Source organism: Mobula hypostoma, chromosome 26 (assembly GCF_963921235.1).
Source record: "Mobula hypostoma chromosome 26, sMobHyp1.1, whole genome shotgun sequence".
In the NCBI taxonomy this organism is placed as follows: domain Eukaryota; kingdom Metazoa; phylum Chordata; class Chondrichthyes; order Myliobatiformes; family Myliobatidae; genus Mobula; species Mobula hypostoma.
In genome coordinates, this window is record NC_086122.1 from 25,702,154 (window position 1) to 25,729,348 (window position 27,195).

The 27,195-nt window shown below is 43.0% G+C and overlaps 1 protein-coding gene across 1 annotated transcript in view; it reads left to right on the forward strand.

Moving 5' to 3' along the window:
- The first annotated feature begins 257 nt into the window (after positions 1-257).
- LOC134338141 (bone morphogenetic protein 7-like) overlaps positions 258-27,195 on the forward strand; it is a 77,905-nt gene continuing 50,967 nt past the window's right edge. Inside the window, exon 1 of the mRNA XM_063033729.1 lies at positions 258-2,700. Coding sequence (XP_062889799.1) covers positions 2,310-2,700 — 391 coding nt within the window. The 5' untranslated portion in view covers positions 258-2,309. The remainder of the gene's footprint in view (positions 2,701-27,195) is intronic.

Genomic DNA, 27,195 nt, shown 5'->3' on the forward strand with positions numbered 1-27,195 from the left:
AAAATATATATAGTATATACATACACACACATTCAGATATACACACATAAGTGTGTGTGTGTATATACTATATATTTTTAAAAATTATTTGTATACTTATTTATTAAAATATTTGGGCATCTTCCCCCTTCCTTTCCAGTCCTGAAGAAGGGTCTCGGCCCAAAACGTCGACTGTTAACTCTGTTCCGTAGATGCTGCCTGGCCTGCTGAGTTCCTCCGGCATTTTGTGTGCGTTGCTTTAAATGTGGGGCAAAAAGAGAGGGGAAAAAAATGTAATCAGGTGGTGTTCATGGGTTCAATGTTCATTTAGAAATCTGATGGCCAAGGGGAAAGAAACTGTTCCTGAATCATTGAGTTCAATACAAGGGAAAACTGTTCAATATAAAACGTCCAATATAAGAGAAAACTATTTTAATAACTAACATAAAGTATTTGTAGAAACCTTCACTCTGTGATAAATGAAATCAGTAATAGTTTGCAATTATACACTGTACGTATTTGTTCTAAAGTTCCTAAGGCACATCAGAATCAGAATCAGGTTTATTATCACTGGCGTGTGTCGTGAGATTTGTTAGCTTTGGTTATGATCAAACAAAAATTGGCACAAAGCCACATACGGCCATGTTACACTGTGTATTAGGAAGTTGGTCAATTATTTTGGAGCTTTGTGCTAGAGATTCACAATGTGATCTTACCTTCCAAGAAACAGTAATGTTATCAGCCGCCACCAACAAAATGGAGGCTGTTGATCCTTTTCACGCCTTGTGGCACATCGGGTGGCATTTTTTGCCGTTTCCTTAGCATTTTGACTGTTTTTTATGAGGCCGAGTTGCTAGCTTGACGCTCAACCCAGCACGGATGGGAAGGGTGCAAAGACGGCCGGATTCGAACCAGGAATTCGAACTCCAAGTCTGGCGCCGATGCCACTACACCACAGGCCGGCAACAAAATGGAGGGCAGGTAATTTATTCCCAATTTTCTCTCTGAGGAATTATTTGTTAGAGCTTTGACTTTTTTTTCCTGAACAATTACTGTTATTTCACAGTGCCTTTAATTGCTTCCTTTCTTTTGATCCCTCTAGCTGATGCAAATGGCTGACTGGAAATCTGTATCTAAGCTGGCCACTGAGACGGGCAGGCAACTGCCTAGTAGCTTTTTTGATGACTGCCTCACCCATCCTGTCTGATTCGCAATCTCAGCTCCGATCTCTCCGGTGTCTGGGAGCTTATGTTGTCAATGCTCTGCCGGGTTTTGCATTTGCTGTGGTAAATTACAATGTGTAAGATATTTAGTTAATTATCCCCAACCCATGTCAGACTTGCTGGTCACTCTTTTTGTGACATTCATGTTACCCTTCTTGCCTTTAAATATTTTCTATTTCCCAGACATTCTCAAACTGTTAACAATTTTCCCAACAGAAGGACAGTCTCGTACATATGTGGAAGAGAAATATCCAGGAAGACAGAAGCAGACAAATATATATATATATAAAATCCCAATTTACGAAAGAATCTGGAGCAACAGCAACTGATGTTTACTGCTGTCCCAGTACCTTGTAATTTTGCACGGATGATTAATGTTTGCATCTGCAGGTTCTCTGAGCTGGAGCTGGTGAAGTTCAGTTTGAAATTTATAGAACTCGCTAAGCAAAATAAACAGGCAAATAGCAAACATCCAATATTTCAACACAGCTTAAAACACTTGAAAACTAACTATCTGAGTGAAAAATGAGCAGTAATAAAGGAAATAAATGAAAGAGTTAAGCCCGTTTTAAACGGCGGGCTGCATTGGAGGGTGAATTTGAGTCCTGTGTAACCTCAAGATTCTGTGAATATGCTGTGATTAGTCTATATATAGATGGTAAGGCTCAAGTCTGGAGTATGCGGATACTGTGGTGTTTGAATGGCCTGGGGATGTACCTATCATCCAACAGCCAAAGCAGTCAGATAGTAACAGACCCTGGGGAATCAGCTGAGTCACTTCAACAGCTTGAGACTCGATAAATACAGGCTCTGGAGACTCAGGAGCTGAATGTGGAAGTCTGCGACTGAAGTCTTATTTGCTGAAGAATTGAAAGCTCCTGGATCCATTTAAGCTTTGACTGGTAGCCATGACTATCAAAAGTGCAACACTAAGCTAGCACAGCTTCCATGCAAGTTTTTTCTCTCGTAAAAATTCTTTATTTTCATTGCGGCAGAAAATTGTTATCTTCAGAACAGTTCGTATTTACATGAAGAATTTCGAAGGATTTTCTGGCATTTTCAGTGCAGAGGTTTTCTAATAAATTAAAAGAACAGCAATTATTGGTTATGGCTGGAATGCAGAGATGGGAGAAGACCGTTTTCCTTCTGATGTGTTTACTGGGACTGCTTGTGGAGTTGGTGAGTGGGAGCTTGTTGAAGCACCATTCTCATTCAAGCTTTATCCATCGTAGACTGAACAGCAGGGAGAGGAGAGAGATGCAAAAAGAGATCTTGTCTATCCTGGGCCTACCTCGCCGCCCCAAGCCTCTGCTCTCCTTCAAACGCTCATTTTCTGCCCCAGTCTTCATGTTGGACCTGTACCGTACTTTAGCCAACGAGGAGCTGGACCGGTGGCAGGGGGCTTCGTTGCCTTTTCATACGTTCCAGAGCGCACACACACCCCTGGAAGAGACCTTCCTCAGTCAAGCAGATACTGTAATGAGCTTTGTTAATGTAGGTAAGTGTGTGTTTAAGAAAAATACACTTTTAGATTTGTAGCACTTCAGATTTAGCTTCTTGATGATTTAGTCTATAGTACAACTTGGCCAGGAAGCAGGGGTTCCCAACTCTTATTATTGCTGTTCCTTTCCATGCCTTGTGGCAGCACCTTCCCGTTTGTTTAGCATTTGTCTGTTTTTCATGAGGCCAAATTGCTAGCTCAACACTCAACCCAATGGAAAGTGTGCAAGGGGCCAGCCGGATTCGAACCTGGGACCATTTGCCTCGAAGTCCAAAGCTGATGCCACTACACCACCGCTAAGCCTTCTTCATGCCATGAACCAATAGCATTAAGCAAGGGGTCCGTGAACCCACGGTTGGGAACCCCTGCCACAAAGAAATTCTTAAATGGTGCGTAGCATTTCACAAACAGTGGAAGATCAAGTGGTGAAACTAATCTTGCGGAACATTATAACTTTACAGATCGCACAAAAATATTGCCTTAGAGAGATTGCCTTGAATTGACTCAATGTGGATTAGGGTAGTTGTTGTGGATAGATAGACTTTAATGTTCAGCTCTCACTGTTCATCCAAAGCTAAATTATCCAAAAACCCAGCTGTCCCGAGCTGAGGTGGATTCTCAGGTATGAATTTGCTAAATGATAAAATATTAATAAAGGTCAATATTAGCCCAGCATAACTTCCTTTAGAACAGTATTGTTTTCTGTATTTGCAGAGGTCAATTAACAGAGTAGTAAGCATTTTAATAAGTAATGGCCTAATTAGACCTTGTTACAAAATTAATAAATTAACAAAGATTAGTACGATATATAACACTGTGCTTTGTAGAATAACCCTCCGACGCTAGAAATAACAAGCTACAGGAATCTCATAGTTTGCTGAAGTACTAACAATTTGTCCTTTCCAACGTCTGTTAATGTACCAACATTGGAAACGTTAAATCAAGCTTCAACTGTTGAATTGTTACAGGAGATACGGTATTTCCATCTTTGAAGTTCCAAGTTCAAAGTAAATTTATTATCGAGGTATGTATGTGTCACCATATACTACCCTGAGATTTTGTTCCTGGACCCAATGCGGTTTAGGGCCAACTTCTAGAAAGCTCTGCTGGAATCACAGATTAACTAACTCCACTGGGAAGCTGCACGTTGAGCTGATTTGGAGAAAGTTCCAGGCGCTAAGGTAGCAATTTCCTAACCATGGAGGCAAGTGAATGGCAAATAGCCGATTTCTCCATTGTAGTTTCTTTATAGATCTAAGTGTCATAAATCTTTCAACCCCACTGGAAAAATGTACCCATCTGAGACCCTAGTTTTAGTAATGCCGGATAATTTTAAAATATCCTGAACGTTTTGAAGTTCCATATAAATGATTCTCCCACCTTACAGGAGAAGATTTACTTTTCTGAGTTTCCGCCTGCATAACAAGAATCTGAGTGTAATGTCAAGCCTACAACAGTCATAGGATCAGAATCTGAATCAAGTTTAATATTGTCAGCATATGTCCTGAAATTTGTTAACTTTGCAGCAGCAGTATAATGCAATACATAGTAACAGGAAAAAAACCTGTGAATTACAGTAAAATATATATACCTCCTTCCTGATGGTAGTAATGAAAATAAGGCTGAACCTGTGTGATGGGTATTCTTAATGACAGATGCCGTCATTTTCAGGCGTCATTTCTTAAAGACTTAATAATCTCGCATGGCAGAACATCTTTAAACACAAGCAATTCTAGAAATCCAGAACAGCACACACAAAATGCTGGAGGAACTCAGCAGGCCGGGCAGCATCTATGGGAAGGAATAAAGGGCCGACATTTCAGGCTGAGATCGGTCATCGGGACTGGTCTTCATGCTGCCTGAGTGGCTGAGTTCCTCCTGCACTTTTAAGTGAGGCAGAAATATCGGAGCATGGCTGCCTTCAGTCAGAATTGTCTCTGCAGTTTTGGTTTCTGATCATGCTTGTGGGGCAAGTTGCTGAAAGTGTGGAGAGGGTTTGAGTGTTGCTGGCAAGTCGTCTATTTATTGCAGTACTTGAAAAGGTAATTTTAGAGGGCTTTTATCATTTTGCTGGGGGTTTGAATTCAAATGTAATCTAGTGTTGTAACTGGGTTAACTGTCTGGACAGGCCCCTCTGCTGACTGCCCCTGTGGCTCCTCCCACAGATTCCTGTATAAATGTGTTTCACCTTGCCCCTCCCCCTCCGTCCGGGGGCAGACACTCACTGTGGAGATCGTATTGTACAGCGAATAAAAGCCTTTCGGTATTTTACCTAACCTCAGTCTTTTGGAGTTATTGAAGGTGCTTCATCTAGTAATTTTGTCTACAATAAATAGAGCAGATGTTTATGGGCTCCACTAGAAGAGACGGGTCTTCTGCCTACCTAGGTCACTACTTTTGAACCCATCTTTCCAATTCTTTTAGCTAATTGAATTTAAATTTCCCAGCTGACAGGCTGGGATTTGAACCCCTATTCTGGGATCTTTAATTCAGTCCTCTGCATTGTTAGTCCAGAAATCATACCCTGATTTTGACCACACTCTCCTTGGCTGATGGACCTGTTATCTGTTTCTTTAATTGTTCCTAATGAAGGATCGTAACATCTCGCAGGGGCTGAGAACTAAATATAAATTGGAGTGGGTGAATTCAATACAAAATCCGATTTAGGTGCAGAATTTAGGGAGGGGGGAACACAGATGGAATAAAGAGAAATGAAATTAATTGCATAACTCTCCAGCAATTAAAGACTTCAGCCCGAAATGTCAACTGTTTATTCTCCCTCCATAGATGCTGCCTGACTTGCTGAGTTCCTTCAGCATTTTGTGTTCTTTGTTCAAGATTTCCAGCATCTGCAGAATCTCATGTTTAAAATCCACACATGTAATCTCTAATTGTGATCAGCAGATAGGAATGAGTGTTATCACAATACTTGACATGACAAGATCGCATGGTGAGTTTAGCTTGTATCATGCAAAGGTGGCAATTTCAAAGCATTTTTTTCTTGGCTTCCAGATAAGCAATTTTTCTTTTGCTTTTAGAATCATGACCTAGTTGTACCTTAACCTCATTTGCAGAAATTTATTTTGTATCCCTTTATACCCATACCCAACAAAAATCTGTTGGCTATCAGTCAAAAGACCATGGGCGCTTTTGGAACTCTGAGACCCAAACAGAAAGTGTAGGGAACACTCAGCAGGTCAAGCAGCTTCTGCAGAGACTGAAACAAAGTTAGCTTTTCACTTTGTTGACCTATCTGAACCTATTGATATTGATTCTTGCAAATTTCAATGTTTCTCCATTCTTCTCCATTCAGCCACACACAATTCTTTTATGAGAGAAAGTTTCACATTTCCTGTAATATTTGTGTGCACTTCCTGATTTCACTCATTGTAAAGAAACTTATTAAAAACTTTCTCAAACTTCATGGAAGCACTATCCAGTGAGTCTACTATCTACCTACCAGTGACCTCTTCAAAACTTAACTCTGTTCAAATCCAAGCTGTTTCTTCGATTAATTGCCCAAGTGAGCAGTGTGTTACTGGAAATCCAAGCAACACACACAAAATGCTGGAGGAACTCAGCAGGCCAGGCAGCATCTATGAAAAAGAGTAAACGGTCGACGGTTCGGGCTGAGACCCTTCAGCTGGAGAAAAAAAGATGAGGAGTAGAGTTAAAAAGTGGGGGGAAGGGAGGGAGAAACACAAGGTGACAGGTGAAACCGGGAGGGGGAGGGGGGAGGGATGAGGTAAGGATCTGGGAAGTTGATTGCTAAAAGAGATACAGGGCTGGAGAAGCGGGGTGTCTGATAGGAGAGGACAGAAGGCCATGGAAGAAAGAAAAGGGGGAGGAGCACCAGAGGGAGGTGATGGGCAGGTGCAGAGATAAGGTGAGAGAGGAAAAAGGGTTTGGGGAATGGTGAGGGGCGGATGCAATGGGGGGGGGTGCAATTACAGGAAATTTGAGAAATCGATGTTCATGCCATCAGGTTGGAGGCTGCCCAGATGGAATATAAGATGTTGTTCCTCCAACCTGAGTGTGGCCTCATCACGACAGCGGAGGAGGCCATGGATGGACATACCAGCCTGGTCTTGTGTTGGATTCCATAACATCCCCAGATTTGTGAGAATTCACTCTCCTTTCCTGCTTAAATAGTAGAGTTTTAGTTTTTCCAAACCAAATGGGTGTTTGATAGCCCTCTTTTTTATCAACGAGTTCTTTTGGTTTTCTTTTTTCATGGCTGCCTGCTAGGAGATGAATCTCAAGGTCTGAATGATGTACACAGAGTTGGATAATAAATGTACTTCGAACTTTAATTCAAAATGGAAAATCTGCAACTTTCTGGTCTATTTTCTAACATTTACCTAAAATCCATTACCATTAACTTGTTTATTAGGTGCTCCGACTCTGATTAAGGGATGAGGGTTAAGGCAGCAAATGAGCTCAAGGAGGACAGACAAAATCAGTGAATGTTTCAGAACTTGTCTTGCTGATCGGAAAGACGTGGCAGTGCAAACTCAGCCTGAGACCAAGTAGCCCCCATTGGCTGTGGACAGCCTGCTTCAGAACGAAACACCGAATGAGCAGGGAATGGAATTAATGACGAAAGCATGGAGTTTGGCGGGGACTCATGATGGTAGCTTTGAGCTTTCTCGGTTCAGCTAGAGGAAACTGCAGCTCTAATAGGGATGAAAGTCAGGCAGGTGATCTACAGCACACTGCTTTGTGTTGTAAAAAGGACAGTGTTTCATAAGGGCAACATGAGGGCAAAACCTTAAGAGATTTCAGACATCACTGCAGGGTAATGGAGAGAGATCAGAAAGATTCTGCTTGTATTTGTCTAATGGAACCATAGAAGGGTGAATCTTAATAAGCATTTACTCTTTCAACAATATCCTCTTTAACTTTGGTTAACTCTGATTGGTCCATTCCTTCCTTACATTCTTTCTTCCATTCCTGGGTAGATGTTTATTGAGCTGTAAACACACAAACACCATCATCATGACCTTCACAAAATCTTGTAACTGTGCTTACTGCAGAACTAAACCAACATAACATACTCTCTCCCATTTTCAACATGTTCAACCAGCTCCAGATGGCACGTCACATCACTCACCTGTCTGACACTACAACCCAAAAGAATCAATCCACTCCGGGTGGAGACAAAAATCACTCCGAATGCACCCTCAAGGCATCCTTGAAAAGGCAAGATCTTCTCCAACCCATGGGAATCTCTGAGCCAAGACCACTCAAACAGGAAGGCGTGGAGCACCTGGAGTGCCTCTGGCAGAAGTAAATGGGGGCCATATCCAACTAGGGAATGCACAACAATCCAAGTATCAGCCCCTCCCCACCATGATCCTTCCCATCATGCACCACCTCTCCATCTGTGGTGAAGTCTGCAGCTCCTGCATAGGTCACCACACAACATACAGCTCTGCAGTGGAAGCAAGTCATCCTCAAACCCAAGGGACTGACCAAAGAAGAGGTGTTCCAGAGCCACAGCACAGAGCAAAACTGATTGGAGAAGTTCACTGAGAAAACTTCGAAAAATATTTCAGTGTCTATGTATGGTAGGCAAAAATATTTCAGTTTTTCTTTGTATTTCACATTTTCTGTCAAATCTTGAACTTAACCACCTGTCCTCTCTATTGTAGCACAACCATAACATAGTTCGCTACTCACTTTGAGTTCCAATCACCATATAAGACCAGAAGACATAGGAGCAAAATGAGAGCATTTGCTCCACCATTTGATCATGGCTGATTTATTTTCCCACTCAACCCCATTCTCCTGCCTTCTCCCTTTTATGTCAAGGCAGTATCCTTGGTGTGGACAGATTATTGCTTCAGGTTCTGATATAGTTGACTTGCTTCAACCACCTAAGTGAGACTCCACATATTTAGCTCCCATTCTTCTCTACTCAGTCACACAGATTGACTTCCCTTCCCATTGTGGCACCAGTACATCTCAGCTCCTTCTGGGATCTACCTGTGAGACTTTCCTATTTCTCATTGGTATGCTGCCTCCCAGCAATACCATCTGAAAGCTCTGGGGATGAAAATTTCACTTGAATTATTCTAGGAGAAAAGGTAGTGTGCCACCAAGAAAAGATCAGCTTGACCTGGAGCGGAGTAACGTTGTGCACACATCTGAGGGAGCAAGAAGCTATCGGATTATTTCTCCCGATTTTTAGCCAGACTTTTATTTTTCCTGATGTCATACTTCTGGTATTAAGTTCAATATAACACACATCAAAGTTGCTGGTGAACACAGCAGGCCAGGCAGCATCTCTAGGAAGAGGTACAGTCGACGTTTCAGGCCAAGACCCTTCGTCAGGACTAACTGAAGGAAGAGCTAGAAAGAGATTTGAAAGTGGGAGGGGGAGGGGGAGATCCAAAATGATTAAGAGATTTGAAAGTGTGAGGGGGCTGAAACGTTGACGTTGGTCCTGACGAAGGGTCTCGGCCTGAAACGTCAACCTACCTCTTCCTTCAGTTAGTCCTGACGAAGGGTCTCGGCCTGAAACGTTGACTGTACCCCTTCCTAGAGATGCTGCCTGGCCTGCTGCGTTCACCAGCAACTTTGATGTGTGTTGCTTGAATTTCCAGCATCTGCAGAATTCCTGTTGTTTAAGTTCCATATAGTTTGTCAGCAGTTGTACAGCACAACGTTACTCTTCCACCTGAATAGCCACTGCGCTTATTTGTTCTCAGATCAACCAGGCTTTGCTTGCCTTGTATCCCCTGAAATAGCCAACTCTCAAATTGTAATCTTTGTCCTCACCAAGACCTCCTGTACTTCATATACCACTTCAGTGCTTTATCATTGGAGATCAGGGCAGTGGTCGGTGTCAGCCTCCTCAGGAACACCCCCCCCCCGCCTCACTTTCTTACTCTGACTCCTGTTTTTTCCCAGTCCTGCTGAAGGGTCTCGGCCTGAAATGTCCACTGTACTCTTTTCCATTGATACTGCCTTGCCTGCTGAGTTCCTCCAGCATTTTGTGTGTGTGTGTGTGTGTGTGTGTGTGTTCCTCAGGATCATGATTGCCACTTCTCACAGCTTTGCTGCTCACTGCTGCATCATACAATGACTGACCACTGGCCCTGGGAATGTGAATCATGGGTCTAGACTTCCCAGCTGAAGAAACGTCATCACTGCATCCTCTCTACCTAACCCCATACAAATTTTGTATGCTTTCACATGATCGCCTTTCTTTCTTTGGTACTCCTGCAGGGGTGGGGGGGGGTGGATTGTCTCAGGAATCAATAGAGTGAACTTTCATTCCACCCCTCCTCTCACAGTTATATCCTTGCATGTGTAGGGAGAGCACACCTGTATAAAGCATTCCAGATATGGTCCCACTATGGCCCCATATATTCGGGGTAAGACATCACTACATTTGGGTAAAGGCCAACCAACTATACACCCATATCCTGATCGCTTGTTAATCTTGTATAGCAGTAGAGATCTGCCATGGCATTATCATGCAACACAAAATGTTTCTAGACAACTTTCCCTCTAATTTTATTTTACAGCTGCACTGATCAGCCATTTCTCTGAGCAGGAAATCGTTACGCAGCCTGAAAACTGCATGACACTTTAAATGTTTCAGATGTAAACAGAGACCACAACTCGAAACACAAGTAAACAATGTCAGGCGGTCAAAACAACTGGTAGGCAGAACATTGAAAGTAAAATGTTTTGATTAGATGGCGTCGGCGTTCAGCGGTCTGGTGGTTTATTAGCAATGAGCTACCTACCCCCATTCTGTGTTTATTTTTACAATTTGTAAGTGTTGTAACTTGAAATACTGACAATGGAAATATGTTGAAGCTCTAAATTATTTAAAAGTAAAGGTTGTGGTACATTTATTATTTAGAAAATTTATATTCATTAACACATAAATTACAGGCTATTTCACAATTGTATTAACATGAATTTCAAAATTATATTTGCATAATTTTGGCATTATATTAACATAATTTCATAATTCTATTTGCATTATATAAAAGAAAAGTCTGGCTGTGTGGCAACAAAGGCTGTGTGCGCGGGAGCATTTCAGTTACTGTGTGGCCACGTACCTGAGCAGTTTAGAGGGAACAGTTCTCCCAGAACATGTTTCTCACTACCTTTTTAACATGTTAATGTATTGTGATATCATAAAATTGCGGTAGTGAATTAACAGGAAAGGTGATCCCTGATCTCTGATGTAAATGATGTGGTGAAGGTTTAGTCTACAATTATACTATAGAGACTGATCTCAGATCAGCTTTCAATATTGATTCACAGCCAGCGGTGATTAATTTTCTTGTGTTGGCTGCAAATTCCACCTGTGAGGAAAGTGAGCTATAAACTATGATTGTACCAGTGTTGCTTATTGAAGCTTATTAGGCTATATTTCACTAGGAGTTTGAGGAGATTTGGAATGTCACCAAAGACACTCGCAAATTTCTACAGATGTACCGTGGAGAGCATTCTAACTGGCTGCATAACCGTCCGGTATTGGGAGGGGGGGTGCTGCTACTACATGGGATTAAAATAAGCTGCAGAGAGTTGTAAACTCAGTCAGCTCCATCATGGGCACTAGCCTCTGTAGTATCCAGCACATCTTCAAGGAGCAGTGCATCATCAAGGCGCGTCCATCATTAAGGACCCCCCATCATCCAGGACGTGTCCTGTTCTCATTGCTACCATCAGGAAGGAGGTACAGGAGCCTGAAGGCACACACTCAATGATTCAGGAACAGCTTCTTCCCCTCTGCCATCTGATTTCTGAATGGACATTGAAACCATGAACACCACCTCACTAATCTATTTAATCTTTTTTCATGACTTACTTAATATAACTTATGCCAGTGATATTAACCCTGATTCTGATTCATTGCAAAGGAAGGGTCAAATAAGTGGCCCCTCCATGCCTCTGAAACAAAAAAAAACACAACCGGTGTAGAATGCTTCAGAGTCCATAACTTAAGACTCAATAACAAGTGAGCATTTTGGGAAGTAAAGTGAATCATGTCAACGATAAGTGGAAGGTGCACAAGCAAAATGCTGGAGAAACACATTAAGTCAGGCAGCATCTATGGAGGGAGATGAAGAGTCATCATTTTGGGTTGAAATCCTCCATTGGGGCTGGTCATCCAGCATTTTGTGTGTGTTTCTCCAGACGTCCATTATCAGCGGACTCTCTTGTGACATGAACTATAAACCCTAGGTTTGGTGAGCTGCTTTGCTGAACGCCTGAGTTCACTCCACAGATTTTATAATCTTCGACTCAATTCTGTCCATTTTATCATCTTCTACACAATTTGCCATCCTACAGAAAATCCCACAATAGGTGGTGTTTTGAGTGAAAAAATCCTACAAAAGGTAGTGGATTCGGCCCAGTACATCACGGGTAAAGCCCTCCCAGCCGTTGAGCACATCTACGTAAAATGTTGTTGTAGAAAAGCAGCATCCATCATCAAGGATCCTCACCCCCCAGGCTATCATGTTCCTTTCTCACTGCTGCCATCAGGGAGAAGGTACAAGAGCCTCAGGACTCACACCACCAGGTTCAAGAACAGATGCTACCCCTCAACCATCAAGGCCTTGAACAAAAGAGGATAACTACACTGATTCTACCTCTGATGTTCCCACAATCAATGGTCTCACTTTAAGGGCTCTTTATCTTGCTATTTCATGCTCTCATTATTTATCGCTATTTATTTATATCTGAATTTGCACAGTTTGCTGTCTATTGATCCTGTTTCCAGTTAATGTTCTATAGATTTGCTAAGTATGCCCGCAGAAAGGAGAATCTCAGGGTTGTATGTGCGGACATGTATATACTCTGATAATAAATTTTACTTTGAACTTTGAACTTTGAACTCCCACTTTGACTTGCCTGTCTGTCACCTGCTACGCAGTTGTAATAGGTTTGAGAAACAGTATCTTCCACCTGGATGTATTACCAGACATCCCACCTCTTCCGGAAGTTCCGAGAGTCTCCCGCATATTAATAGTGGCTCCCTGATGTCCGCAAATTATATGCAATATCACGGAAATCAATTTTTTGAGAGCGAGTGATAGAAAGCAAGTGAGAGAGCGCACGAGCGAGAGAGAGTGCGAGGGAGAGAGAGAGGGTGCACCATGGCAGAGTGTTCCAAAAAAAAAAGAAAATATAAAACGTACGTCACCCCAGACTACCCTAAAGTGTGCCCCTGCCTAATAGGGGTCAAAAATAATGACAGTGTTGCTCACTGCACTGTTTGCAACAGTGACTTTTCTATTGCCCATGTTGGGTTAAGACTGTAAAAGACATGTTGAGGTGAGTTAACAGGTGTCATTCATTCATTAGCATATTTAAACTAGCTGGCTAGCTGCTAAGGAGCTACTCTATTGCAGACATCCCACCTCTCCCGGAAGTTCCGGGAGTCGTCCGCAAATTGATGGTGCTACCTCCCTGAAATGAGTTTTTGCAGGGTGGGATGTCTGTATTACAATCTTTCGGACGTAATTTTGAACCTTGTATTTTGTATTGGTATCAGGAATAGTAACTTCTGCTGTGGGTTGTCCACCTGTAATTTGGGTCAGTTTTACTCCCTCCATTAGTACAGTCTGGCTTTCTGGGCAGTTCCTATACTCTGCATCTTACAGTTTGTAAAGTCAGTTCTTTGTGCTTTTGTCGCTCACTGGCCTTATTCCCTCGTTTTCATTTTCCTTCCTCCACGGTTTCTTTCCAACCTCTCTCATTAATCTATTAGCTGAATTATTTCATCCATGGCTTATCCCCATAGCAACTCTGGTTGCTATGGGGGTACGCTGCAGATGAAATCATCCCTCATCCAGTCAGAGATATTCCCTTTGTCCTATCCATCCTTCCTAATCCTCGCTGCAGCTTAAATATTCTCCTTCCTCTCCCCTCCCCTTCTCTCTCCTCCTCCCCTTTCTCCCTTCCCTCCCTCACCCTCCCTCCCCCTCCTCTCTCCCCCTCACCCCTCTATCCCTCTCCCCCTTCCTCCTCCCCTTCCCTCTCCCTGCTCCCCGCCTTCCTCCCTCCCTCCCTTTCCTTTCCCAGTTCTGCTTTGACTTGAAACATCAGCTCTGCTCCCATTTGTACAGAATCTCTGCCCTCCTTCCTACAGAATCTCTGCTTCCCTTCCTACAGAAGCTGTGCTGAGTGGATCCAGTGGTTTCTGCTTTCAATCATGTGACCCAGCACTTGTTATATGAATAAATTCTGTTTGATGGAAATGCCTCAACAACAGAAAACCCTGATTACATCCCACCGATCGGGCGTTATTGGAGAAAGTGAATACCCCACCTTTTCCCCGGGATCGTAGTGCAGATGTTACCGTAATGTTCTACAACAGCAGCCATAAGATTTGGGTTCAATTCCCACCGCTGTGTGTGTTGGTTGTTAGTGTTAATGATCCATTTTACTATCTATTTCGATGTACATGTGACAAATAACGCCAATCTTTACTTTATTTTTTAAAGACCTCAAGTCCATGTGCGAGCTGAACCAGGAGCAGTAGTCCTGAAAATTATATTTAACTTTATGACTTGTGTCACACTACAGGAACACAAAATGGTTTAGCCACAGAAATGTCCTGTGGAGTCAGTATTGAAAATAACTAAAGGCCAGTTGCTGCCTTGTGTTCTGATTTGGCAGTGCTTATTCAGTTCCACCTCCCTGGGTTTGCCCAGGTCCAATTGCTTGACACACTCCTGAAGACATCGTGGTATCTTAGTATTCATCATGCCCCAGACAAAATGCGAGCAGAGCGCAGTAAATTAGAAATACCCAAACTATCGCCAGAGGCCTTACTTGATCTGTATCTACTCTTGGCCTGGCTTGCTCAGGGAGTGACCGTGAAGTGAAGATTCAAATTATCATCCACTTGTAAGGCAGGAAGTGTCCCGACCTAAGGTGATTTTTCTCTCTTAGCTGCGGAGTTTTCTTGGGAGGAATTGCTGTAGAAGGCGGTGTTGGAGGTCAGAGAAAGGGTTAATAGGTAAAACCTAGTAGGATCTGAAGGCGATGTAATGTGGGAACAGGAAGAGAAGTCATCACAGTGTTTTCTCTCTTTACGTCAGGAACTGGGCGCTGGCAGTCCAACCCAAGCTGGACGGAAGGTGTCAAAGCCAGATAACGTGATCAATCACATTGAAGGGTGTAGGCAGGTAAAGATAAGCAGGGAGGGATGGTGCACAAGGTCGCAGACACAAAGGATGACGTTTTACGACTAGAGTCAGGGCTGATTCAGAGCTACGGCGAGGCGGAACACCAAACTGAAGAGGTTCAAACGTTGGAGTGGCTGGACATGTGGAAGTATCACTATTAACGACATCAGAGATAAAAAAAAGGAGGATTGATGATAAAGTTGTATTAAAGAGTCAGCGCAAAAACAGGCCCTTCAGCCCATCTAGTCCATGCTGAAACATTTAGGTTTGCAACGATGTGTCTTTTACTGTGTGTAGTTAAACAGAAACAGGGCCCTTATATGCATTCAAAATGACTGACAGAAAGACTCAAGGTAAATTGGGGAATATATTTTTCACCCAGAGCTTAGTAAGAGTCAGGAATTTACTGCTGAAGAGGGTGGAAGAGATCGTCAAATTTTTAGAAAAGTGGCCAAATGTATATTTGAAGAGTTGGGCTATGAATTAAGCCCCCCCCCCTTTGACCTACAATACTTCTTTCCAGAGCGATTGCTCCCCAACATACCCCTGCAATAGGAAGTGACTGCACAAGTACAGCATGTACTTGCATAGAAGACTTCACTTCACCAAACTTCAGTCCGATGCTCAGTGAGTCATCCTGGGCTTTAGGAGGCACCGGTCTGCAACGTTCAGCCTGCAGCCCTGTGATGGAAGATCTATATCTGAGGGTTGTGCGAGAGGCAGCCCGCAAGCATCGCTACGCTTCCCGCGCTAACGTAGCACGCCCATAACTCGCTGACCCTAACCCGTACGTCTCTGGAATGTGGGAGCGTCCGGAGGAAACCCATTCCGTTACGGGAAGAGTGGATGGGCTCCTTACAGAGAGCGGTGGGAATTTGAACCCCAGTGGTTGGCACTAGGCTAACACGCGGCACCGAAATGCGTGTTTCTCACCGAGCTGGTAACCTTGCAGCGGCAGGCGATGCTGGTCGCAGTGTGAGTCTCTGGGAATCGAGGCTGGTGCGTTACGCAGACGCACAGGCTGAACCTTGCGCTCTGTTCCACATCGTCCGCGGTCCAGAAGGCGGTCTCTTCCACACTGCGGCTGCATTACGGGAAATGTACGATGGTGCTGGAACTCTATTTGTGTCAGAAGGTTCTCTCAGAAAAGGAACACTCACAACACGCTGGAAGAACTCAGCTGGTCGGGCAGCATCCATGGAAATGATCAATCGACGTTTCGGGCCGGAACCCTTCGTCAGGACTGTAGAGGGAAGGGTCAGAGGCCCTATGAAGAAGGTGGGAGGAGGGTGGGAAGGAGAAGGTTGGAAGGTTCCAGGTGAAAAACCAGTAAGGGGAAAGATAAAGGGGTGGGGGAGGGGAAGCGGGGAGGTGATAGGCAGGAAAGGTGAAGAAGGAATAAGGGAAAACACAATGGGTAGTAGAAGGAGGTGGAACCATGAGGGAGGTGTTAGGCAGTTAGGGGAGGGGGCAGAGTGAAATAGGGATAGGGGAAGGGAGGGGGAGGGAATTACTGGAAGTTGGAGAATTCTATGTTCATACCAAGGGGCTGGAGACTACCCAGACGGTATATGAGGTGTTGCTCCTCATGGCAGTAGAGGAGGCCATGTATGGACATATCTGAATGGGAATGGGAAGCAGAGTTGAAGTGGGTGGCTACCGGGAGATCCTGTCTGTTTTGGCGGACGGAGCGGAGGTGCTTGACGAAGCGGTCCCCCAATCTGCGTCGGGTTTCACCGATGTAGAGGAGGCCGCAACGGGAGCACCGGATGCAATAGATGACCCCAACAGACTCACAAGTGAAGTGTTGCCTCACCTGGAAGGACTGTTTGGGGCCCTGAATGGTGGCAAGGGAGGAGGTGTAGGGACACGTGTAGCACTTACGCTTACAGGGATAAGCGTTTTCTCTCAGAAAAGGGCCTCCTCACCGCCAACCGACCAAGGTCTCGGTGCTTGTTTAGAACTCCTGGTGATGAGGCATTCTGCCGCATAATTTTGACAGTCTGCCCAGGAAACCATCCTCTGGAGCTAGACAGGTGAAGTACTAGGAGGCAGGTCGGGACTTCTCTTCCACGTTCAGCTAGTTGCAGCTGGAGGGGGTGGGCGGGACAGGTTCGGACAAAGGAAGCTCATTACGGCGAGGGAAAAGCAGTTCTCAGTCAGCGTCGTCGTGCTGCCCTCCACCTGCCCCGTGGTTATTGTATCCATGCGTACGAATCTGCATACAGCTGCCCGGCTTCAGTCAGACCATTACTGTTTCATATGCAAAGCAGCTTGGAGTTATTGAGACGCCAAATCTCCACTTGGGTGGATGTGCAACACTGAGCAATAACAATTTTACAATCTGTTAAACGTTTTACTTCCAGGCGTGGTGTCAATACAAAAAATAAAACTGGGTGCCCATCCCCTACAAAAATTGTCTTCCTGTAAGGCACATACCATTCCATTTATTATACAGCTGAAAGAAGGGAGAACCTTCGCTGTTCGGTTTGTACCGCCCACAGTTCAAGGGGGTCGGTTCTAATGAACATGAAAATTGCCCCTGATCTTATTTGCACTAGTTGACCTACGTTTCAGTTTGTAATTAGGCCCCCATCTCAGAGACGTGTCACATAACTCGGTCTCTCTCGGGCGACACATCTCCAGAAGCCAATCAGGAGCCCGTTCCCTTCACTTCTCTGCCTGCCCATCTCTAGGGTTAGCCAGAAACTTGGGACAACCAACCAAAATAGAAATCTAACATTCCTTTCAGTATCTGATGGTTGTGAAATTTGATGACATCAAAATCGATGACTTACCAAACATTTCACCTTCAACCAACTCAAAGTTGACACAAAGGTAATCGCAATGATGGGTAGTTTTGGAGCTATGGTTTCAAACTTACCTGTTCCTTACAAAGAGAACTGTACTGAGACAAAAAATGGTCCAATTTGTTTGAGATGCTGAGTTTCAGCTGCACGGCTGATATAGAAGTCTTTTAGTATCGAGATCAAATTTAGTAGTGAAATTCAGAGAAGAATTTTGACAAGAGCTTTTGCTAAAGGCTCACTATGATTTTGCGATGATGCTAGTGAGTTCTAATCCTTGTCTTGATGATATGAAATGTTACATTACTCTATGTGGTTACCTGCCACCCACACCATGGCTCTGCAGTGATGTGATGGCTTTCCTGGGTAGTGGTGGACTTGAAAAACCTCTGCTAGTACTCCATCCTAGTGTGTTGAACTTAAGTTTTTAAACCAGTGATAGCATTTTCAGGAAGTGAAAACTTTAGTGCGCTTGGAATCAAATATCCTAGTAGGCCATCTAATTTCTGAATAAATATTGAAACTATGACCAGTGCTTTGCTATGTTTTTATTTCTATTTTTGCACTACCTATTTAATTTAACTATTTAATGTATACATGCTTCCTGAAATTCTCGTTTTGTTCCCTATTATCATGTATTGCTTTGTACTGCTGCTGCAAAGACAACGAATTTCACGACTTCTGCTGGTGAGATTAAACCTGATTCAGACGTGTTATAAATCGACAAGAAGTGGTACTTTGGCAGCCTGGCATAAATGTAATTGAGGTGCTGTTCAGAACAATGAATGACCAAGTCCTTTTGCTGAACATTTTTTTATAGACTGTGTTTTTTGGTTTCACTATAGACTCCCAGCAGATACAATTCAAGGTCTGATTACCTTGTGTGCCATGCCATTAATTACCTACATGTAGTGTGCTAAGTTTAGATTCAAAACCAGGAGAAAATATTGAGCAGATTCAAGGCTCCTCTCCAGAAAGAAGTGGAAGCTCTGGAGCTTGCTTCTCAATCAGAATGATGTGGTTAGTTTCGATAAGGGAGAATTCTCAATAACATCTTAAAATTAGCTGACGTCCTAAATTTATTTTCCTCCCTGAACAGCAACAAATGTCGTTTAAGTCACCTGACTTTTCTAGTTACAAAACCAGTTGCAAGATCTAAGCTAATTTATGCTCTCACTTGAGTTTTTACTCCTTGCCTGGAGAAATTTCGCTTTCTTCACTGAAAGCCTCCACCAGACTGCTATTGATGTTTTAATCAACAGTGAAGCAGCTGCAAACACAGTTTTGCTCTGGTTTGCCATTTCTGATCGCCAGTTAACTAATGGAATTTCCACCACTCAGGCCATACCGCCTTCTCATTGTTAAGGAGATACAGGAGATACAGGAGTCTGAAGACACACACTCAGCGATTCAGGAACAGCTTCTTCCCTTCTGCCATCCGATTCCGAAATGGACATTGAACATGAACACTACCTCGCTGCTTTTCTCATTTTCTGTTTTTTTGGTACTAACTTAACTATTTCATAGACTTACTGTAACTCAGTTTTTTTCTCTATTTATCACGTATTTCATTATACTGCTACTGTAAAGTTCACAAATTTCACAACAAATTTCAGATATTAAACCTGACTGACTCTTGCCACGTTAGTATCATTTTGTCAGGATTTGCTTATGTAACACACTCATTATTATAATCAAAACATCTAAAATATGCATTAGAAATTAATATTTAACTTTGTACTCATTGATAGAGAACATTAATAAGATTATACCTCATGCTTCATTTAAAAAAATACCTACCCTTGACGTGAATAACTAAAGCCTCCATGTCTAGTTGCCAAGAATTTGTTGTTATGGTGCAGAAATTTACAGCTCCCTCTCCCTCCCTGACGTCAACTGAACCTTTGCAACATTGATTGTTTATGCTGCTCTAAAGAGGTCCAGGGGACTGTTTACATAGCCAACTCTGAAAACTCAAATAAAAGTTTGAATAGCTGGTGCACTTCTGCAAGCTTGCTCCAGACTAGAGACATCCAGCATGGGCATTTTCCATCAAGAAGTTCCCAGAAGCCAGTAACAATCTCAAAAGTTGATTCTTTCCATAGTGGACCTCCTCCAGGATCTCAATGGAAAGTCCAGTCATTTTCTGGACCAGACTCCACCTCCCCATGGCCACCTTCTCTTCTCCAACTGTAAGGTACTCCTGGCCCATCTCTCCCCAAGCAGGCTTCTTGTGGTGTTGATAAATGGTCTCTGAGCCATCTGATACTTTATCCTGCACAAAAAAAAACCATTTGAATTCTCCCTCAATTTCCATGATCTTATTGCGGGATTTTGTCAGGAAATATTATTGTATAACAGGGCCTGGATATTTGTCTTACAGATTTTTAATCTGAGCAACATCACAGTAAGAATTTATCCAATGAAAATTAGGTAAGGAGATTCTCGAAGCCTCCTTAGAAAGTACAACATCATGACTATGTTCCATTCTGGTGCAAATGAAGGAGGCTTTATAAAGCTCTAGTTAGGCTGCACTTGTGTTTGGGCTTCATTTCAGAACGGATGTGTGGTCATTGGAGAAAGTCCAGAGGACGTTCATAACGATGGTTCCAGGAATGAAGCGGTTAACGTATGAGGAGCATTTGGCAGCTTTGGGCCTGTACTCACTGGAATTTAGAAGAATGCAGGAGGATCTCATTGAAACCTACCAAATGATGAAAGGACTAGATAGGGTGATGTGGAGAGGATGTTTCCTATGGTGGGGTATCCAAAACTAGAGGGCAAAGTCTCAAAAATTGAGGGGCTACCTTTTAGAACAGAGGTAAGAAGGATTTTTTTTAGCCAGAGAGTAGTGAATCTGTGGAATGCTCTGCCACAGACTGCGGTGGAGGCCAAGTCCGTGGGTATATTTAAGGTGGAAGTTGATCATTTCCTGATTGGTCAGGGCATCAAAGGATATGGCGAGAAGGTAGATGTATGGGGTTGAGTGGGATCCGGGATCAGCCATGATGGATTGGTGGAGCAGACTCCATGGGCTGAATGGCCCAATTCTGGTCCTATGGGTCTTATGGACATTTGGGAAGGCAGAAGCTTAGAATAAACAGCAGAAGGAGCAGAAGGTTGACCAGACTGTCCCATTCAGTGTCTCTTGCCCACATTTCCCTCATCACCACAGCAGGGCCCACAAAACCAGAGAGGAAACAAGTCCCAAGGGACTGCTCAAGCAAAAGAGACTAGGATACAAATCAAAATAAAAATCTGCGGACGATGTCCATCGTGAGCAGCACAGACAAAATGCTGGAGGAACTCAGTGGGTCAGACAGCATCCATGCAAACGAATAGGTAGTCGACGCTGGCGGCCGGCTGAGCTCCTCCAGCATTTTGTGTGTGTTGCTCAGACAGTCAACGTTTTGGACCAAGACCCTTCTTCAGGACTGAGGAGGAAAGGGTGAAGATGCCAGAATAAAAAGGTGGGGAGAGGGGAAGGCGGCTAGCTGGAAGGTGAAAGGTGAAGCCAGGTGGGTGGGAAAGGTCAAGGGCTGGAGGAGAAGGAATCTGATAGGAGAGGAGAGTGGACCATAGGAGGAAGGGAAGAAGGAGGGGACCCGGAGGTGGGGGGGGGGTGGGGGAGGTGATAGGCAGGTCCAACATATTTTTCTGTTATTTCCAAACCAGAAGACCAGTGCATGCACACTAAATCATGACATTGACCTTCAGCATCAAGAACATAATGAATCACAATATGTTCAATACTTAGAGTGTGCATCTTCTTTTCCCACAGATGTAATACCTTTAAGTCTCATTTTATAGATCAAAAGGGAAGCAGATGACTCTCCTCCAGCTCTTTCTTTGTGTGAAACAGACGCTGACATTTAAATGGAGTTGGTCCAGCTTTGATTTGTAACTTCAGTGTGAGAACATGGAATACACTAGAGTAAAGGAATAAATATATGTAGCAACTGCTAACATTGGTTGCTGGGGACTTTGCTTATTCCTGCCAGATCTGGGGCTGAAAACTGGGAACAAACAAGTGCAGAATCGTTTCTGGTTGACATGCCTGAAACTTTCAGTCTTTCTGATGCTAAATGATCTGCTTTACACGTCATTTCGCGAGAGGTAACATTTATTGCAATTGTTTTCGTTCGGTATTGTGGGCGTGTGTATGTGTTTGTGCTTGAGGGTCTGAAGCAAAGTGAGACCACAACAAAAAGGGTCATTCTGTTGGGATCCCAGCAACAGCCATTCATCCCTCCCCCAAAGGGAATATCAAGAAAAGTGCTTTTTTCAGTGGATATTTCATGTGTTACACAAGGTCCTCTTTGAAATGAGTCAAATGTTTCCTCCCACAGTCCAAAGACGTACCGGTTGGTAGGTAATTGGTCATTGTAAACTGTTCTGTGTTTAAGCTGAGGTTAAATCTGGCACTGCTGAGATGATTCCGCACTGTTTCTCAGTAAATAAATACATAGACTTTTATTTTGTAACATAAGAGGCAACTACTAATGTAGACTTATGCATTAATATATTTAAAAACTATGGAATAACAGATATAAATAAATAGCAATAAATAATGAGTGTGATGTAACAGAATTGCTGTAAAACTGGTTAAGGAGTAAGCAGTAGAGAGAATACGAATAAACAATTATTTTATGGAAATACGGGAAGTTTCCCTGAGGTTTCAATAATAAACCATGCCTCAATTTAATAATGACTTTAAAATTTGCAGATGGCTGGCAATGTAGTAGGTAGTTAGAGATGTATCACAAACTGGAGAAAGTCTGCAGGTGCTGGAAATCCAAAGCAACACATACAAATTGCTGGAGGAAATCAGCAGTCCTGACGAAGGGTCTCGGCCCAGAGCATCGACTGTTTGCTCTTTTCCATAGATGCTGCCTGGCCTGCTGAGTTCCTCCTGCATTGCCCCAGTTACAGATGTAGACAGGCTGGTGAATCTGGCGGACACAACAGAGAAGTGTGGGGTGACACATTTTATCGGGAAGAAGGAGCGGAGGTCACTTAAATTATACATTTTAAAGGGAGCACGAGAACATGAGGTACATGTGCACAAATTTCTGAACATGTCAGGGAAACTTTGGAAGGCCCGTTTAAAACAAAATGCTTTAATGGGATCCATGGCTTCAATGAGATGTAGATCACAAAGGTAATAAATCTCTGCTAAAGTTTTGCCAAGCACTGGGTTATTTCTCAGCCAGTTGAGTTTGGAAAATCTGCAGAAAAGATTTATTTGAATGATTTCAGGCATAAAGGTCTCCAGCAGTGTGGAAATACAGGAGTTTTTTTTCCCTTGACCGCAGGAAGTCCGGAAAGAGTTGACAAAAATGTGGGAAATATTGGAAGGAATATGATAAAGTAATAAAAACAAGATTTTTTCAGGAGCAATAAGGTAAATGAAGAGGCGGGGTGGAGATACGTCTCTACTAAAGGAGGTGTAAGACACTTCTTCCCTCCACTAGCCTGCAGGTCACCCTGGGGCAAAGTGTAGCACCTGCTTAACAACACATCCACCACCCCCCCCCCCAACGATCAGGGTCACGTAAAGCCATTGGGAGCAGGTGGTAGATGGTCGTATGAGCAGTTGGTGCATATCACAAGTCCTGGTTATGCGACCACTGATGCCCGGCGGAAAATCTCTGAAGAGTATTGATAATGGTTGGGGGTCACCCGTCTTGTGAAGACACTGCCCAGAAGAAGGCGATGGCAAACCACTTCCGTAGAATAACTTGCCAAGAACAATCATGGTCATGAGACCATGATCACCGACATCATACAACATATCACATAATGATTCAATAACGTAAATAAAGGAAAGAGATCAGATCTTCAGGTTAACAGCTCACCTAAATGCTGGTACCTCGAATACTGAACCGCAATATTACACTTGATGTCAGCAGATTTTTGTACTGAGCCTACACAATAGAAAATAAATCTGCACTTTATTGGTGCAGAAGTCAGACTGCTACCAACCGGGCCACAGTGAGGACTATTGAATAGGACATGTGTTTGTGTCTTTAGTAACTATTAAATATCTCACAGCCAAATTTCACCTCTCAGCCAGCCAGTGGTGTAGTGGCATCTGCACCGGACTTCGGGGCGAGTGGTTCAGGGTTCGAATCCGGCCGAGGCGGCTCCTCGCAGGCTTTCTGTCCGTGCTGGGTTGAGCGTTGAGTGAGCAACTCGGCCTCGTAAAGGACAGACAGAAGTGCTAAAGTAACAACAAGGTGGCCACCCAGCACGGAGAGGAATAACAAAAAAAAACAAGTTTTGCTTTTAAGGATTATGATCACAGACAGGCCTTACATAGTCATAGTCATAGTCATACTTTATTGATCCCGGGGGAAATTGGTTTTCGTTACAGTTGCACCATAAATAATAAATAGTAGTAGAACCATAAATAGTTAAATAGTAATATGTAAATTATGCCAGTAAATTATGAAATAAGTCCAGGACCAGCCTATCGGAACAGGGTGTCTGACCCTCCAAGGGAGGAGTTGTAAAGTTTGATGGCCACAGGCAGGAATGACTTCCTATGACGCTCTGTGCTGCATCTCGGTGGAATGAGTCTCTGGCTGAATGTACTCCTGTGCCCAACCAGTACATCATGCAGTGGATGGGAGACATTGACCAAGATGACATGCAACTTAGACAGCATCCTCTTTTCAGACACCACCGTGAGAGAGTCCAGTTCCATCCCCACAACATCACTGGCCTTACGAATGAGTTAGTTGATTCTGTTGGTGTCTGCTACCCTCAGCCTGCTGCCCCAGCACACAACAGCAAACATGATAGCACTGGCCACCACAGACTCGTAGAACATCCTCAGCATCGTCCGGCAGATGTTAAAGGACCTCAGTCTCCTCAGGAAATAGAGACAGCTCTGACCCTTCTTGTAGACAGCCTCAGTGTTCTTTCACCAGTCCAGTTTATTGTCAATTTGTATCCCCAGGTATTTGTAATCCTCCACCATGTCCACACTGACCCCCTGGATGGAAACAGGGGTCACCGGTACCTTAGCTCTCCTCAGGTCTACCACCAGCTCCTTAGTCTTTTTCACATTAAGCTGCAGATAATTCTGCTCACACCATGTGACAAAGTTTCCTACAGTAGCCCTGTAGTCAACCTCATCTCCCTTGCTGATGCATCCAACTATGGCAGAGTCATCCGAAAACTTCTGAAGATGACAAGACTCTGTGCAGTAGTTGAAGAAACCTTATTTTCATCTTTCCCATAGGTAGGTGACGGCACATGAACATTTAATTTCTCTCACTTTGAGAAGTTTATAAATACATCCCTAATAAAACAATGATTGCCAGGTCCAGAACTTCCACTGGTGTGGCAGCTTTCTCGGTCTTCAAACAACCAACATGATTATGTAGTTGATGACCTTGTCCAATTTTATGACAACAGAAAGCTACCTTATCATGAGTAATCAGTGAAGGGAGAAGAAATGGGCAATGATAAGATGCCGGGGCAGAAAATTTTCATAGTTCAAACAAATCATATTGCTTTGGTCTGCTATTACAGTTCACCATGCATTATTCAGCTCTACTGATGTCAACAATGGCAAACTTCAGTTGAAAGTGTCCTGCTTATCCTTCCGTTAATGATGACTTTCTCACTCTTCCAATGACGCAAGTGCACCAAGTTTTACTCTGAATGCAGAGACAAGCTTGGCGTTGTATAAACCTGATCAATTTACACTGTGGCTTATTGGTTTATATTACACATCTGCTGTGACCAGTTTCGTACGTGGCTTCCTCCCATTGACAAAAACATTTATGTTTAATGTTCCATTGATTTGGACTCTAACTCCAACCATGTGATCGCACCTGCTCTTGTAGCTCCTCATCAGTTAACCAGATAGTCTTAAGTCCATTTTCCTATTGTAGAGATCATGAGCTCTTTGAGCATAAACAGATCATGAGAAATACTAGTTCAGTGTTGAAGTAGAATTAATTGGAAAAAAATATCAGTGAATTACAGCAGTATTTCTCAGAAATTAAATCTGTTTGTCCCTGAACTTTCATGTGCTTCAGATATTTTCTTGGGATCAACTCCACTCCAAATAACGTTATTAGTGTATGCGATGCTAACTTCTGCCCTTCCTCCAACCTATAAGCTTCGCTGAGTGGTAACGGTTCTGCTAGGTGCAAGAAAATGAATTGCAGGGTTGTACAGCATATATGTGCTTTGATAATAAAATTTACTTTGGACTTCGAACACTGCTAGATGCACATTGCCCTACTTGGTACTTTAGTTGTGTTGTTAAAGGATGGCTGTTCTGTCAAAATATTAAATACTAACATTACATGTATGGAAAGCACAAAATCAGCTTCTCTTCTCCCTCTGTACTGAGTTCCCACTCATCAGGTTTTCACTTTTCATGATATTTATGACTCACTATGTTTTTGACTAATCTATGCTGAGATGAAAACCTTAATAACGTCATTAACTACGCTATATAGTTAGTCTGTGCAGCAAATCTTGGTGGATAACACAACTGACCAAGAAGTTTCCCATTTGTTCTTCACATGACATTAGAATGGACTCCGAGTCTAAAATGACCCGAAAACAACAAATGTTGGAATTTGTTGTATAAAGACAATCTACTGAGAACATACTTCAGCAATATGTCGCTAGTTAAGAAAAAAATTCTTGGCATTCATGTTGCTTCTGTAGACTGATTGTAACACATAATTTTTGTTCAAAAATGTAACTGACATCAGTAAAAGCATCATCAGAGAAGAGTTTCAGATAGTCCAATGATTATCAACATCCTTTAATCTTGTTTCTAAAAGAAGGATTCAGGGCCGATTGGGAGGTGTTAAAGACATGAAGATACAGAGCTGTTCTGATAATACTAATGGCTCTCATGAGCAATTCTTGGAGAAACTGAGCCCCTCTCAACTGGGACTGCTTATAAGTTAGCAGAACTGAAAAATATTTTTTTACTTAAGTATGCAAATTAATTTAGGGTGGAAATAATTCCAGACAAATGTAAATGTAAGTTAAAGTTCAGTTCTTCCCTCCAAACCTTTCCATACCTTTTCTCATTTTTCTGCACTCAATTCCCAACAAACAGCCGATTCCTTATTGGTTTCTAGCAGACAGCTGGTGTGGAGGACTTTTAAATAAAAGCTAGGCGTCACTTGTATGATTTTCAAAATAGAGATCCCCTTTTGGATTTAATTATATAGTACAGTTATTGACATTATTAAGGTTTCCACCTCTGACAGAATTTTAGTTGGGATCTAACTTCCTTCCATCTATCTTTTCCACTTCCCTGCAACTTTATACTTGGTAAACCTGTCAGTCACAGAAAGTTGTGTGTATTCCTTCATTTCTTCTTACTTACTCACTGCCCGCTACACCGCTGGCATTTAGGGCGGCAATGAAGGTCCTCCATCTCTTGTCTGCATAAAAGGATTCTTCATTGCTGTTTCTGTAACAATTTTGTTTTACCAGTCAGGCTTGTTAGCCCTGAGCTGAACCCCCGAACC